The following is a 15212-nucleotide window of genomic DNA, read 5'->3' on the forward strand; positions in this document are numbered from 1 at the left end:
AACATATGATTTAATGCACCACAGAACAGAATAAAGGCACAACAAAAACTGGCGGCAAACTAGTTACAACCTTCATGTAATATACATGTATGCAAAATGCATTCCATTTATGAACTCAATCAATCGAACACAGTATCTGGTGTTTTCTACAATTTACAGGTATTTAATGCAGCAGGATGGCCAAGCAAAATACATCTCCCAGTGATGGCCATATTTTCTGTGGAGCCTATTGCTGTTTTAACAGAAGATCCACTTAACCAAAAGCAGAATAAAAAGTTCTCCAAACTACAAGTACTATAATTCTTCATGTTCTTTGAAGTCCTTAACATTAAAAAAAGGTTATATACTCTGACATGAATTGTTGTAAATCTGACCATTCCTCCACATTCAATGATTTGGAATATTGGTGTTTTAATCAGCCCTGTTAGTAATTAAAAACAATGCACTCATTTTTGTGGCTTAGGCGTTACCATTCAAATTCCTCCTTATGGATTTCTGAACATTGTTCCAGGACTCACACTACATAACTACTATTAAACCTACACGTATCAGTCCTCCCACACATGTACACATGTACTCTTGACTTCTGTTTTCACCTTGACATGTATATGTTACCACAGTCTGACACAACAAAAGAGCTTTAAATGAACTCTTCACACATGTATGTACAATGTACATATAAGAGTCCAAGCAGCACACAGTTTGCTTTGAGCTTCTGGTGCTTGAACATGTATCAGAATAAATGCAGAAATAAGAGAGGTATAGTGTCTACACCAAAACTGTGATGAAACCATGGACAGACATGATTGTGGTGAACTAAGAAAATAGCTGAAATTTACTATCATAGCCCAAAAAGGCCGGGGTCCAGGGGCCGCCTAGGCCCCGGAAGCTAGAAAAATCTGCGGAAAACAGGTAAATTAATCGAAACTGAACAAAGAAAAAGCGGAATTCCGCTAAAAAGCGGAAAAAAAATCATGTCTGCATGGAATAAATAGCTGGCAAGATAATGGTTGGTTTCCATGTCATAGTCGCTATGCATATACATGTAGATATACTATGCTTAGGCTTGGTGCTGCAAATAAGCAAAGCACATGTATATATATATATATATATATATATATATATATATATATATATAACCCACAGTATCTCAAATGGAGTGATTGAAGAGCATGTACATGACCAGTTTAGTTATTAATAAGATCTATGAAAGAGAACAAAATTTATGTCTGCATTTCAACCCATGCCAAGTTACGAAAGAAAGCAGACAGCTGTACATGTACTTTATTGTACCAAGGAAGTGCAGGTTAGGTGTGGTAAACAAATGGAAGGGACAAAACTCAGAACCAGAAACCTGCAATCACACATCAGCAGCCATGTCCACTTTTAAGAATATATTACAATATGACCAGGCACCTTCACTGCATTTGAACAAGATCAGTTTAGTCTGGAGAAGACAGAGCTGGTCAGAGTTTCCATGGTAATTGCAGCCAGCTGAAGTTGAATAGGCCAGCTTTTGGCTTCAATTAGGTGCATCTGTGTGCAGTGTGGTGTGCAGGAGTGAGGCAGAGAGGCAAGTAGACACTGACCAGGCTCTATCTATCAACACCCCCTAATGTTCAGACATCAGCTGATCACTTCATAGCCATTACTAAACATGACCTTGCTGGGCGGTCTGTTACAGAAACCATCCGCAAAAACCATATGCAGTCCGTTCAGACAAGGCACAATACAGGGCCACGGTGTTGTACTCACACCGTGTACATGTACACATATATACATGTACATGTAGGTCTGAAACTAGAAACATTCAGCTATCAGCATAAATACAATGTACATATACATGTACATGTATTACACCTAAATTAAGTTGGTTCACACATAAGTACGTAAGTGTAGTATACTCTGCTACATGTATTCGTACCTATTACCCTGCATGTTAGAAAATGTTTCCTAACAAAATGAAAATTACATGTATGTCTTCTTTAGTGATCAAACTACAGTTTATACTAGTACAAGAAGAAATTTCTTCAAAGGCCAAAAAGTGTGAATAAAGATAGGTGTTATAGGCAGCTTACGACGCAGTTCAGCCGCTAATGGCCACAGTGCTATGACCATAGCAAATATGCTTAATGACTGAGATGACTGAGGGCCTGTTCAGGAAAGAACTGTGGGGGGACATACCAAAAGGGTCTGGCCGAATTGGGGTGGGGGCGTGGGGAACAGACCGAATGGGGCTGGGTGTTGGGGCACAGAGGGGGCACTTAGCTGGCCCGAAGAAGGCATGCAGTATCTGTGTACATGTCACCTTGCCCACACTGTAGCACCATGGTTCGCCAGGCTCGGACACTTTCGGGGGTGTTCACAGAGTTCCGAACAAGATCAACGACGACGAAATTTCTGAAAAGAATCTGAGCGTTGACGGAAAATATGCATACTATAGAGGAGTAATTAACATGTACACGAAAAGACCCTAAATGAAATGTTTCTTAACAAAAATTTCAGGGCAGAATTTTCTTCATTTGGTTTAGAAACTTAATCTTTGTTTTATAGTTCCTTTTCATGTATCCTTTAAGAAATCTTGGATAATATCTCTGCCTCAGTCAATATACGTTTTGTGGGTGACTGGCAAGTCCATACAATGATCAATCATACTATGAATTACATGTAAATACATGGATCATACATATGTAATTGTTAAGAATAAACTACATGTCCATGAATAAATGTGCATATAAAATTACATGCAAACTACATTACTTGAAGCAAAGGTGATACAATGATTTTAAACATCATACAAAATCTTGCATCAGAACACAGGAAGTAAAGAAAACATGACAATGCATTTACTCAAGTAGTATTGAAAAAGTTACTAGCAAAATAGTCTAACATATCTCCCAAATAATTACTGAAACCATCTGGAGTTGATATTTGCTACAGAATAGAGAATGTTGTACAACTCTTTCAATATGCAGAGATTAATGAATATTACGGCATTATTAAATATCCTATACATGTACACCGCATTGGTTGTTAATCACACAATTAAGTACCTGTGCCATTTCACTTGTCTTTAAGATGAATCTAACTCTAGGACTGCAACAAAAGGCAACAAGCACATGTGTATAATACAATCTTTGCAATGACTGTAAATACAGGTTTTCCTGGGTTAGTTGCACAGGTGTGCGCATACTGAATTGTGCACAGCATTTCACATACTGTACAGATGACATATACACATGAAAACGTACATACAGCATAACCATATACTGTACATGTATATGTATGTATGTACCGTATCCCATAAATACACATATACATAGTAGTGTACTAAAAGCCGTAGTGGTATGGTGTATTTGGTGTGGTCTCCACTTTATATTAGATCAATTATTCACTTGAAAAGTCTGCAACATACAAGTGACCCTAAACCTGAAGTTACATTTCGGAAAAACCTTCAGTTGGCCTGAATATTGGAATTCAGAAGTTGCAAACAAGACATCCATGGACCAAATGTACTTTTAGAATAGACAAAATGCAACAATATTCACTCCATCAAAATGAAGTATGCATAAATATATGGACTTATTCCTAAATTCTGTTACACTGTAACTAGGAGTTTCACCAACTGTGAAAATATCATGTAATTGTTAGACTATAGGCTTCAAGTCCAATTTACTTGAATGACAACTTGAGTGATAATGACATACTATAGCAGGCTGGGAAGGTGAGATGGCAAGGCACTGACCGAAAGCAAAAGAGATGATTTCACTGATGTCATGAGGCTGGTTAAGATCAAAGCATTTCATCATGCTAAGTTTTGATAATAATAATGGAACCTATATTTCAACACTTACAAAAAACTATCTTGAAAGAAAATGAAATTAATATTTTACTCTAATATTTCGCTCAAACAGTATAGGAATCAGCATGTAGCTAACAGCAGGCTGAAACTACGTGTCAATCTTTTCTATTAGCCCCAGAACAGGATTGCCAAGATTTCCAATCTAAATGCAGGGTGTTCATTATCTTTAGAAGTTGGAGGATATTTAAGTAAATTAGGAGGAAGAGGTCGGAAGGTTAATCGCCTACATGTAGGTGCCCTGCCACTCTTAGATGCTACATGCTCTCTGCTAACTTCATAAGTTCACAATGCATTAACATATGCTTGGATTGGGAAGACTGGCACAGATTTTATTTGAAATTTGTACACACGTTTTGTTAATTCTTTTTTTTCCAACACTCCGTAGTTTCTCTTTGCCCTTTAGTTTTGTGTCTTGGGACTCCCAAACCCCTTGAGAGATGTCTTGACAAAAATGTCAGAAAGTCAGCATTGTTTCACTTGGCACCATGCACATTTCGTACCTTGCCAGTCAGATTTATAATCTATGCAAATTTCCAGACAATTTACGAATCACACTCGGTAGGAAGTACGCTTTGCGGTGGAAAAGCATGTTTTGTAAGTCAACAAAACTGAATAACAAAGCCTGTCTCACAAAATAATATACAGGTTTTTAAATACATAAATACAGTGACAGAAGCATCTGAGAATTTGACAGTGACAAAGGTACATAAATATACATGTATTCTATTTCACAATATCATAACACCACCACACAATATATTTGACGTCCTAAATAGTTTGAGCAGACAGTTGTGACGGCTACTTATGCACACTTTGTACATGCAGAAATACTAGCCATTGACTACACGTTTAATCTAGCAAAACACATCCTTGGTACTTTCCTTATATGGAATTTTGTCCACTGTATGACAGAAACTTTTATTTCAATGAAGTAGTTATTTCAACTTGATATAACTTGGTATACACTCAAATCTGGCCAAAGTAATGCCCAGAGGAGTGCTTATAGCAACAATTTTGCCCTTTTCCTGTGAATATCTTTATACTGGTAACAAAAAAACAAGAAAAACCCCATCGCGTTCTGGATGTCACAGTGTAAATCAATCTGTGTAAATCCAAGGGGCCAGTGTACATCTATATGTATAAAAAATGATCGGTTACATATACATGTGCACATGTACATGCATAGATCCATTACATGAACACCCCTCTTCCAACTGTTTTCATCAAGCATGGTAGGCAGCACTGTATTATCTGATTTCAACTGTCATCATGTAATTTTCTAATGGAAAGATGAGAGGTCTGGGGAAGTTTAGTGTGTGTGTTGGGGGGGGGGGGGGGGGGTGGGGGGGGGGGGGGGGGAAGAGTTTGGTGGTGGGGAAGTGTTGCTCACTCATCAGCATCCTCATGCACAGATATCCTGTGCATAACAAGCCCACACAAAGTTACACTGAGTATCATAATGATACCAAACACCACATTCTGCACATGCTGCTGCCAGATGAAGCCTACAAATAACCATGTGCCGGTTTTGTCTTCAGTACAGTAGGTGCAGCATGTGCGCTATTGCCTTTATGCTATCTGGTGTGTATCATAGAATAAAATGTTATAACCTCCTCTTATAGTGTTGTTACGGGAAGCAAGTGTACAAACACACTCAGGAGAGGGGCAGAAAACATCAGAAAATTTGTTTCATAACAGGCATCTAATAACATGGCTTAAAGTAGAGGAGACCAAGACATGACACACTGTAGTATCAATACTAGTAAAGAATGGTACTTAACAAGCTCTACAACAGTCAGATCTGTGTATAATAGGAAAACTTCACACCGAATTTTGTTTCAATGTTGTTTCACAGATACGGACAGATACTTGCATATAGTGAGGCTCCACATATGATTTGTTGTCTGAAGATACTGTACATTTCACACTTGTAAGCAAATATTTGAATGTATGATGGTGTACAAAACAACTGACAAGTGGACAAAGGAAGGAAAGGTCATTTCCAGTCAATGCTCTCCAACACAAAATAAAAATGCATGCACTAAGGTTATAGTACATGTATTCTCTGCACCACAGGGGAAGCTGCATTGTCATAGAAAACCTTGATACATGAACATGTACCTGTCTTTGCTAGGGGCATACACATGCAGTTGGTAAATTTAATGTACATGTAAGGTCAAGAGCTGTACCTGGAGAAGGCACTTTTAGGGGACACAGGAGCAGCTTTTAACAAATGTTGCATATGGCAGACCAGCTTGACTTCCTCACTTCCCCCACCCCAATGGTGTCCATACATGTATATCATATGGGAGGGTGGGGGGGCTTCCTTGCCATCTGCCTAGGCTCATATACTTACATCCAGTTGAGGGCAGAACCAGCTAAAAGAATGACTGGGCCAGGAAACTGCTGGGTCATATATGTACTTATCAGCTGGTACTTGGGTGATCATATAAGTTACACTCTGCATGACCCACAAGACAAAGAGACATGTAGACATACTGCTCAGACAGCCACACTATACAGTGGCAGATCTGTCAACACTGTCTGCTGCTGATACTTGTACACACCTATATGTAGGTGATTACAAAAACAGGTCTTGAACAAAGCAGGACTAGTGGCCTTCATTACTTCTGCTTTCAGCAAATAGGTTGTGGGTTGTTTTCACCACAGTGTAAAGTGCGCATAAATCTGTGCTAAAGGTAGTCAGAATCAAGGAGTATGGAGTACACCTAGTCACAGTTTGTTTGTACTGACCTGGCTCATTTGACCTACATGTTCACTGGTGGTCTTGTGTACAACAGATACATGTAGTAACCTTCACCACAAAACTTGTCCTGGTCCACAAGTCTACCTAAGGACACACACACAATCCACTCTGTTATCTCATTTATCACATTTACCTGACCTTAAGACTTGTGTCTCAGGTTTAGGACAATGTTTACAATGTTGAACAAAACTACAGAGTAATGAACTGTTCACATTCTTATTTATTTATTTATTTATTTATTTGATAGGTGTTTTAGGCCATACTCAAGACAGCAGCCAGCATTATGGTGCGAGGAAACTGGGCAGAACCCAAGGGGGGGGGGGGGGGGGGTGTGAACCCACTACCATCCACAGGTTGCTGGAAGACCTTCCTTATACTTGTGACTTGAACTCACAGCGACTGTATTGTTAGGATGCTCCTGGGTCATTGGGCTGCCCTGTCGTGCTAAACACATTGGGCACGAAAGCCTGTTTACTATCAGAGGTTTGAAGTACACACGTATCTACATGTACCTAACCTAATCAAACGTGGACTCATCAACAAATAACACAGCCATCACTGCCAGCAAGTCTAATACATGTATTTATTTATTTATCTGATTGGTGTTTCATGCTGTTCTTAGCTGTACTTGTATGTATTGTGAAATTTCATGTCTTACACACATGAGAGAATACTTGTTTTTGAACATTTGAACAATTATAATCTGTACATGTTGAAGCACATCAAAGCACAAATTTACAATGAGTATTAAACCTTCAAAATTTTAAAATTTTTTTACTGCTTCAAATAATGAATTCTGAAATACTGGAGCTTTATAATCAATTAACACATACGCCTAACTGGATTACATAAACTACAGGTGCAAATAAATTTGCCATACAGGAAAATTTCAGCCAATTACAGAGGACATAAATGTCACTAGTTCTGAAAAAAAATTAACAAAAGTTACTAACGTCATTAGGCTGAGTTATACTGGATATCCTACTATGTGCTGTGCTCCTTGCACAAAAGAAATCTTCAATGAATGCAAAACAATGCCTGATGATAACATTTATAATTATGATCCAAATTCCTTATACTGCTGCCTGAAATGTCTGACAAGTTTCCCGGAAACATATATGGACACACCTGTTTCACACCATGATTACACCAGCTGTTAGCTGCGAGTATTTATTACAACAGTCTGAGTGCTACGCTTGGAAAGTTGTGTAACGCAAACAATTTTCGACATTAATTAGCCAAATAAGCCACAAGGCTCTCAGCTTGTCAGTTATGGTTGACTGTGGTTCATTTACAAGTATTGGTAGGCTGCTAGTTTAATGAGCTATGTATGTGAACAACCATAAAACTGCCAACCACAAAAGCTACATGTATGTGATGCAAACATGTAAGCACAAGCAACATCTCATTATCATAAAGCTATTTCCAGCTGGGCTGCAAGTCAATCTTCTTTCTCCCTCCTTTAACCCCTATTAAAGCTTCATCTGCACTGGCAGTGAATGATCCCACCTTTGGCCCCCAGGCTGACACAACAAAGGCACACTGACACAACAAACACATCCTCTTCTACTGCAGCACATCACTGACTTGGTGGATCCCTAGAGGATCTGAATTTAGTGGGTGTCTGTTTTAAACTTTGAGATACCTGTAACTCAGTAAGAAGCCAATACACATTAGAGATCATTTACCTCATTACAAAAGCTGCTGGAATCCATAAATAAAAAAAAAAATGATTCGTCCAGTTGCCTCAAATCAACTCAGCAGTCATTAAATGTTGCTCTCACTAATAGCGCATACATGTATATGTCAATCCCTTGGCATTTTATGTTTGCCTCTGGTCCAGTCAATTAGAATAGATCAGACATCACACCTTAAAGATAATATGTACATACTGAATGGCAGTAGCAACCTGTAAGGCACACCACTAAGCCAGTTCATTTTGCGTCGGCAATCCTGACAAAGTGCTTCCTGATAGGAAGTTTAGTCATATCAAGACTGTTTAAGAGATATCTTGTACAGGCCCATATACATCACCATTAACAACCATGACATAACTGTATATGTACATAGCTGATAGTTGCACGTACATTTGTACACAGTGACATTTTGTCAACAAATATTTAAAGGAATGCATCTGGCTCTCAGTTTTACTTATTAATACTATGTACATGGATATACCTTTTCCCCCACATACAATACATGTACATATTAACACATTCTGGTAATTTTCCCCTACATACAATACATGTACATATTAACACATTCTGGTAATGACTGAAACTAGAAACTGAAGATGGCAGTATTAACCATTTGCTTTACACACCTACATGTACTTTATGTTTGCTGAAACGCAAACCCACCTATCCTCTGATTGATGTTATTGTATACCACATACTTTCGTACGACGCACTGTTCAAATGATGTGAATATACACTGCAGGCTAATTCAGCTCTGTGTACATGTTACCAGCAGGTCATGAACCGATACAAGTTCATACACGTCTTTCCATCAGGCTACTTCTGGTTGTCTTCGATGTATTTGCATGTATGTATTTAACACAGCTTTGAATCCCTCTAATTGTAATGTATTTATTTATCTGATTGGTGTTTTACGCCACGCTCAAGGCAGCCACCATTATGGTGGGAGGAAACCGGGAAGAGCCTACAAGAAATATACGACCATCCACAGGTTGTTGGATTAGATGGACTGGAGTTCACATCGACTGCATTGGTGTGATGCTCCTCGGTCATTGTGCTGCACTTGCGCTGCACTAACCACTAGGCCACGCAAGCCCCCAAATGGTAACCTAACATATAACAGAATCTATATTTACATGTATATGTAAGACACTTCTTGAAATCCTTTATAAACAAAGAATTCACTTCAGATGAAAGATGTAATAGAAAAAAAGAAAACGAATTCTGACAATCATATCAAAGCATGGCTAACTCCTACAGATAGTTTCCTTTGAAGGTAAACCATTAGAACTTTGGGGTCTGATCTGAAAAAACATACCTGCTTGCCCAAGTTGTTTGTAGAAGCGATATTCCAGATGTAGCTGAGGGGCTCGGGATTTCATGGGTTCCTGCAAAAATAAAGCAAGATTCATGAGAAGATACAACTATGAAATCAAAGACTAGTAGAAATTGTGATCAGGACAAGAATTTGCCTTTTCTGCATGTCAGAACTAAAAAATATGCACCTTTAATGGTACATGTATAAGACATTCACACACACGTTCATGTTTATTTCTCAAAAAAGTAGAGGACATCACCAAAAACTAAGAGTACAGGAAACCTAGCAGTCATGAAACCACTACAGCTCACCGTCATGAAACCAATAAAGCTTGTGAGTCATGATTATGTGGTACAAAGACCACAACAATTCTGGCCAAGGGGTACAACTGTTATTAGTATGGTGTTACATCAATCAAATCAAATAAAACTGACTTCTGGTTGGCTGAAGTTGTTGTCCAGTATATCAGAGCTGCAGAGTATTGCACGAAAAGGATTAAGAGATAATACGGATTTAACGTAAATGTGCTTTTGTACATACGTTAACAAATTCACAGGTGATTCACATGAACAGTAAACAAATCTCAGTAACTCTGTTAGTATCACCATCATCTGTAACTACCTCAACAAAATTACATTAGCTTTGAAGTTATAAAGAGTTTATCAACGATGACGCCGTGAATTGTTTCATGACTTTCACTTTATTTTCTTATAAATTTACATTTCATGTACAACACATTATTTAATCTTAAATAACAATTTGATTAAAGCCAATTTGTTGTAACACGGTTAGAGTACTACAACAATTCTGATGATTGAAATTGACAGTATGTTCATCACCATGCTCTTGAACAAGGAAAAAAATCAGAAATTTATTTATATTACTTGTGATTTAGGCTGTTTTCAAAACCACATCACTAATACGATGGTGGCCAGCATTATAGTGAGAGGAAACTGGGCAGAGCCCAAGGAAAAACCCATGACCACCCATAGGTCAAAATTAAGCTAAAATGCCTAATGTCCAAGGTAAAAGACCTACCAGTAACTTGCTACCTAGTAAATGTGAAACTGACACTGGTCCCACTGGTGTTTGCACTGTTCTTCAACCAGGCAAACAAGTCTAACGTACCCTGTGTACAAACATTTGGCATAGCTCTCGCTCAAGACACAATCTGGGGTCTCCTATATCTTTGTAGGAGTTTGATGCTCTAATCACCCTGCACCATAGTGAACCTCACGCTAATTACCACACTGTGTCTACACCTACATGAATATGTTAAGCCCTAATAAATGTTCATCCCTCTCTGTATCATATGCCATCAGAGGCTTATTTCTGTCTTTCAAACTAGTATATTAAATGAACATGTATTACACTGCTAAGTGTATGACTTAAACTTGGAAATTGTAAACAATATCTGCAGTAACCAACACAACCCATCTGAAGAACATATATGCAAGGAAAGCCGCTTGAAAATCACAAAACCACGTATTAAACTGGTAAACCGGTGAATCAATAGAATCATTGTACATGCACTGACCAATACATACATGCACATTACAGCCTTATCAACCTTCACATTCCAGTAAAAAGATCTGGACAGAAACTGAACATTTCGGCATTGACTGGTATTTGAAAGTAAAGCCAGTCGGAGATGATGTGAGCAAAGAAACTAATTGATCATGGCCATTAAACGTCACAAAATCTATCCTCAGCCTCATTCAGTGAGAAAGAAAGCATGGGACAAGATTCGGTATAATCTCTTTATCCAAACGCCTGCTCTGTTTCCATGCATACACTATGAAAGATAATTTTCCATCTAGTCTTGTTTCTAAACCCTTATTTTGAATGAGGAAGGTAAATTATACTGTTATGAGTGTATGATTCATGTTTGCCTCAATACATCATATTTTCACACTTGAATTACAGTACTGTACAGTGTGCCTTGTTTTACAGTGAAATGGAGGAGAATAAATAAGTCAAAACAATGGATATTAAGTGAACCATATCAAATATTTATACACTAAAAAGAGAGCATTATAGGACAAATGCCAAAAGCAATTACACAGAAGTATCAGTCATAAGGTATTAAGACATTTGGAGACTACCCTAATTCTTCTAATTTTTGGGACACCTGACCTGCTCTTTTCAGCCATGGTTAGTCCATTCAACGGCACGTTCATACTTCTCAATAAAATTGGGAAAGAATGTTATTCTTTCCTTTCAGCACTACTAATACCTGTCCAAAAATTACAAGAATTAGGGAATACACTGTCCATACATGTGCCTATGGTGTTCATCAACATTTAGTATATACATACCTCAGGAATCAATTCTTCACAGCTTTATGCTCATTCAAAGACAGAGTATATGAGAGGTATACTGTATAATCATCACTAACTACTGAAGCTCTGTTCAACTGATTTTGTGTTTCTTGTCATTTGTACTCTTAGGTTAAGATGTGTTTTGTCTACAACATAACCTCTTGCACACAAATAATTTGCAGGCAAACAGGAGAGCATCTACATGTAAACAGAAATTCCACAAGATGGAAGAATTGGACCAAATGTAACAGCTACTTGTTATTGTTCTCCATGTATAATTACATTTTTCTCTTTATTCTTCAGTACTGGTTGTGTCTGTTATCCCCAGCACATGTACATGCACATACAGAATTACAACTGATTTTAAGAATATTTATACAGTAGAACATGTTAATGTGTGGTAAAAGCCAATGCATTATGTTTCATGCGATCGCTTGTAATGTACAGGAGTACTAAAGCGATTGAATATGGCTTAATATGTAACCAAAACCGGCATATTTACACATGAGGATGTGTACACACATGTACTGCATTTCATGTTCAGGTAAAATAATAACAGTAATATTAGAATAAAATTAAGTAGTATTGTACTCTCATGTATGCTTAAGGGTTTAGCGTCTTACTAAGCAATTTTCCAGTCATGATCATGTGACGTTGTGGAGTCATTACGTCTTTGTGTACATATACTATGTCTTCTTGTGACAGGGCGAGTCCATGCCCTACAAGTGAAGCTGTCACTGAAGTTTCATGCCGAAGACAACACACATTACACCATAACGAGTCACATTATACTAACACTGAGCCAACGATTCCTTGCCTTAACCTTTCAGTGCTGAGCGCAAAGGGAGGCAGCAGCAAGTATGATTTTAGAAGTCCATGGTACTACCTGGCCCGGATTTGATCCCTGAGTCTCCAAGCTTCAAGGCTTAAGAAGAAATGCATAACCACGTAGTGCATGTACATGTAAATTATGCATGACATTTAGTTGAGTGACCCACTCTTTACTTGACAATAAAGTATTACTTGGCTGGATCAAAGTGCACATACATATAAACATGTCTTCACAAGCTCATAAATTCAACTTGATGTATGCCATGTTGAAAAGCTACTTAGTCATGTACTACCAGGAGAAAGGCATTGTCAGGCATACATCATTCCCAATAAATCAAAAGTGTTTTCTAATTCCTTCAAGGTGGAAGTCAAATAGTGGTTCACTTCACGCCTTGTTATTTCTATACATGTTACTTATACATTGCATGGGCTTGTGTACGTTGTATGTCTTCACACTGCCCTAAAATCACGCCACTTGCATGAACCTTCAAACTACCAGGGATAACCAGCCCCTAAAACTACTGACAACAGTTCTGTACTTGGTCAACCCTTAAGAGCTGGCGCAGTTACTTGAAACAGCTGGCATCATAAACAACTAGTACAGGGCACTTCACTGTAAATAAAACCTAGTTCTTGCCTCTTTCACAGATCTTATGTTTTGTTATCCTAGAATACCAGGGTTAGTCTAGATCTTATCCCCATTCACACTAGGAAATGTACAATTTTAATTCCACTTTGACAATGTACATGCATCTCTTCAAGCATGTAATGAAGATGTGTTGAAGTGCTTCTGGCTAGAAAGACTTACTAGTTGAAGCTTAAACAATGTTTGTCCATCCAAGATGATAAGCTGCATGAATTCACATGCATGAAATATGCACATAAGCATATTTATACTAAAGTCCAGCTATATATGTTCATGTATATTGTAGGGCTGCTCCACAAAAATGTACACACGCAGCAGCACAGACAGGTGTTGCACATTATATATACATATAATCATTAAAGTACTACACTTACATGTACAGGGATTAACCTATATAAATCTGTAGTATAAACTTCCTGGTGTCTGTTTTGACGTACAGTTCCTGAAATTAATCCATCCTTATCCTTAACATACAGCTGTAACCTGCAAGTTATGCTAACTGTTCTTTAACTTGTCAGCCATGGTCTGATTTTGCTCTGTTTGTACACATTGTATGTACACTATCCCACCATCAAGAATACAACAAGACATTCATTGACAGTTTTGCGAACTGACTGAAAAAACAGGAGTGATCATCCCTGAATTATCAGTCAGGAGAATTTGTTCGCCTATTGTTCATGTAGGCAAAAGGATGTACATGTAGCGGTGGCAGGAATTCTCATTTTCAGCTCTCTTATAGTACACGTACACTCATCCTATCACGCCACTGTTCTTTTGTGACACATCAATTATGTACATGTACATTGTCCATACATGCTGTCAATGTTGCCTCATCCAACAAGACACCATGCCAAGCGAGTACAGTCTCTGATCATCAAGATGACAACCATGCCTTGTTTTTATCTTAGTTATCCTCAGTTGCTTGCAACAAAGATTTCTACATCAATTTTTGTGTCCATCACAACATGCTTATGAATGAACTCATCAAGCCAGAAAGTTGCAGGAATGTTTTTATATGGATACTGGACATGACAGAATGACAGCATCCTATGAATCGGATTCTTCATATCAATGAAAGCCTGTTTTAAAACTGGCAGATTGCTGTCAGGCCTTGACTGAAAGTGTGTTATGATAATATGAGCATAAGTAGCCAAGCTACTGGCTGATCTGGTCTTGAGGCATATATAGCAAGTCAGGCTGAATCAGTCTTCATCTCCCTCTAAATCAATAACCACATCTACATAACATATAGCTTATTATCACCCGACCCTGGCAGGTTCAGTCATGTCAAATCACAGCTTGGCCAATCTATCCCCCTATGCGTTGGCCAGCTTACACAACAATGAGTGGAGGCTGCTAACACAATTAATCTTCGAGCTGGGGAAAGCAATCAGAATAAAAGGCATTCAGAAATATGTTTTTGTCACAGATATGGAATCCACACAGGTCTAGTTAGATTCTACTATGTACAACAATATTTCATGACTGTATAATGAAAGGTCAAATAGACATACATTATACATGTACATACCAATAACAAGCAAATTTATAAACATGTACAGATGGTCTTGAAACTGCAAAACAAAAGTCAACATGTACTACACAACTGCAGGATGCTTTCTCATCCAACACTGAGAAATGTACTCTGATGTTTTAAATATAAAAATTAAAAATTCACACGAACTGCTATCTCCGTTAAGTTAATCTAGTTAATCCATTTGTTTACTTCACGATATTCATGATAAAAGTAGCATACATGTATACATATAC

The 15212-nt window shown here is 38.0% G+C and overlaps 1 protein-coding gene across 10 annotated transcripts in view; it reads right to left on the bottom strand.

The window, feature by feature from the left end:
• The window catches only part of LOC135472592 (casein kinase I-like), a 40510-nt gene that overhangs the window by 16312 nt on the left and 8986 nt on the right, over positions 1-15212 (bottom strand). For all 10 annotated transcript variants that reach the window (XM_064752152.1, XM_064752159.1, XM_064752160.1 and 7 more), the window contains exon 3: positions 9645-9714. In XM_064752152.1, coding sequence (XP_064608222.1) covers positions 9645-9714 — 70 coding nt within the window. The remainder of the gene's footprint in view (positions 1-9644; positions 9715-15212) is intronic.

The sequence above is a fragment of the Liolophura sinensis genome, chromosome 8 (assembly GCF_032854445.1).
Source record: "Liolophura sinensis isolate JHLJ2023 chromosome 8, CUHK_Ljap_v2, whole genome shotgun sequence".
Taxonomy (NCBI): Eukaryota; Metazoa; Mollusca; class Polyplacophora; order Chitonida; family Chitonidae; genus Liolophura; species Liolophura sinensis.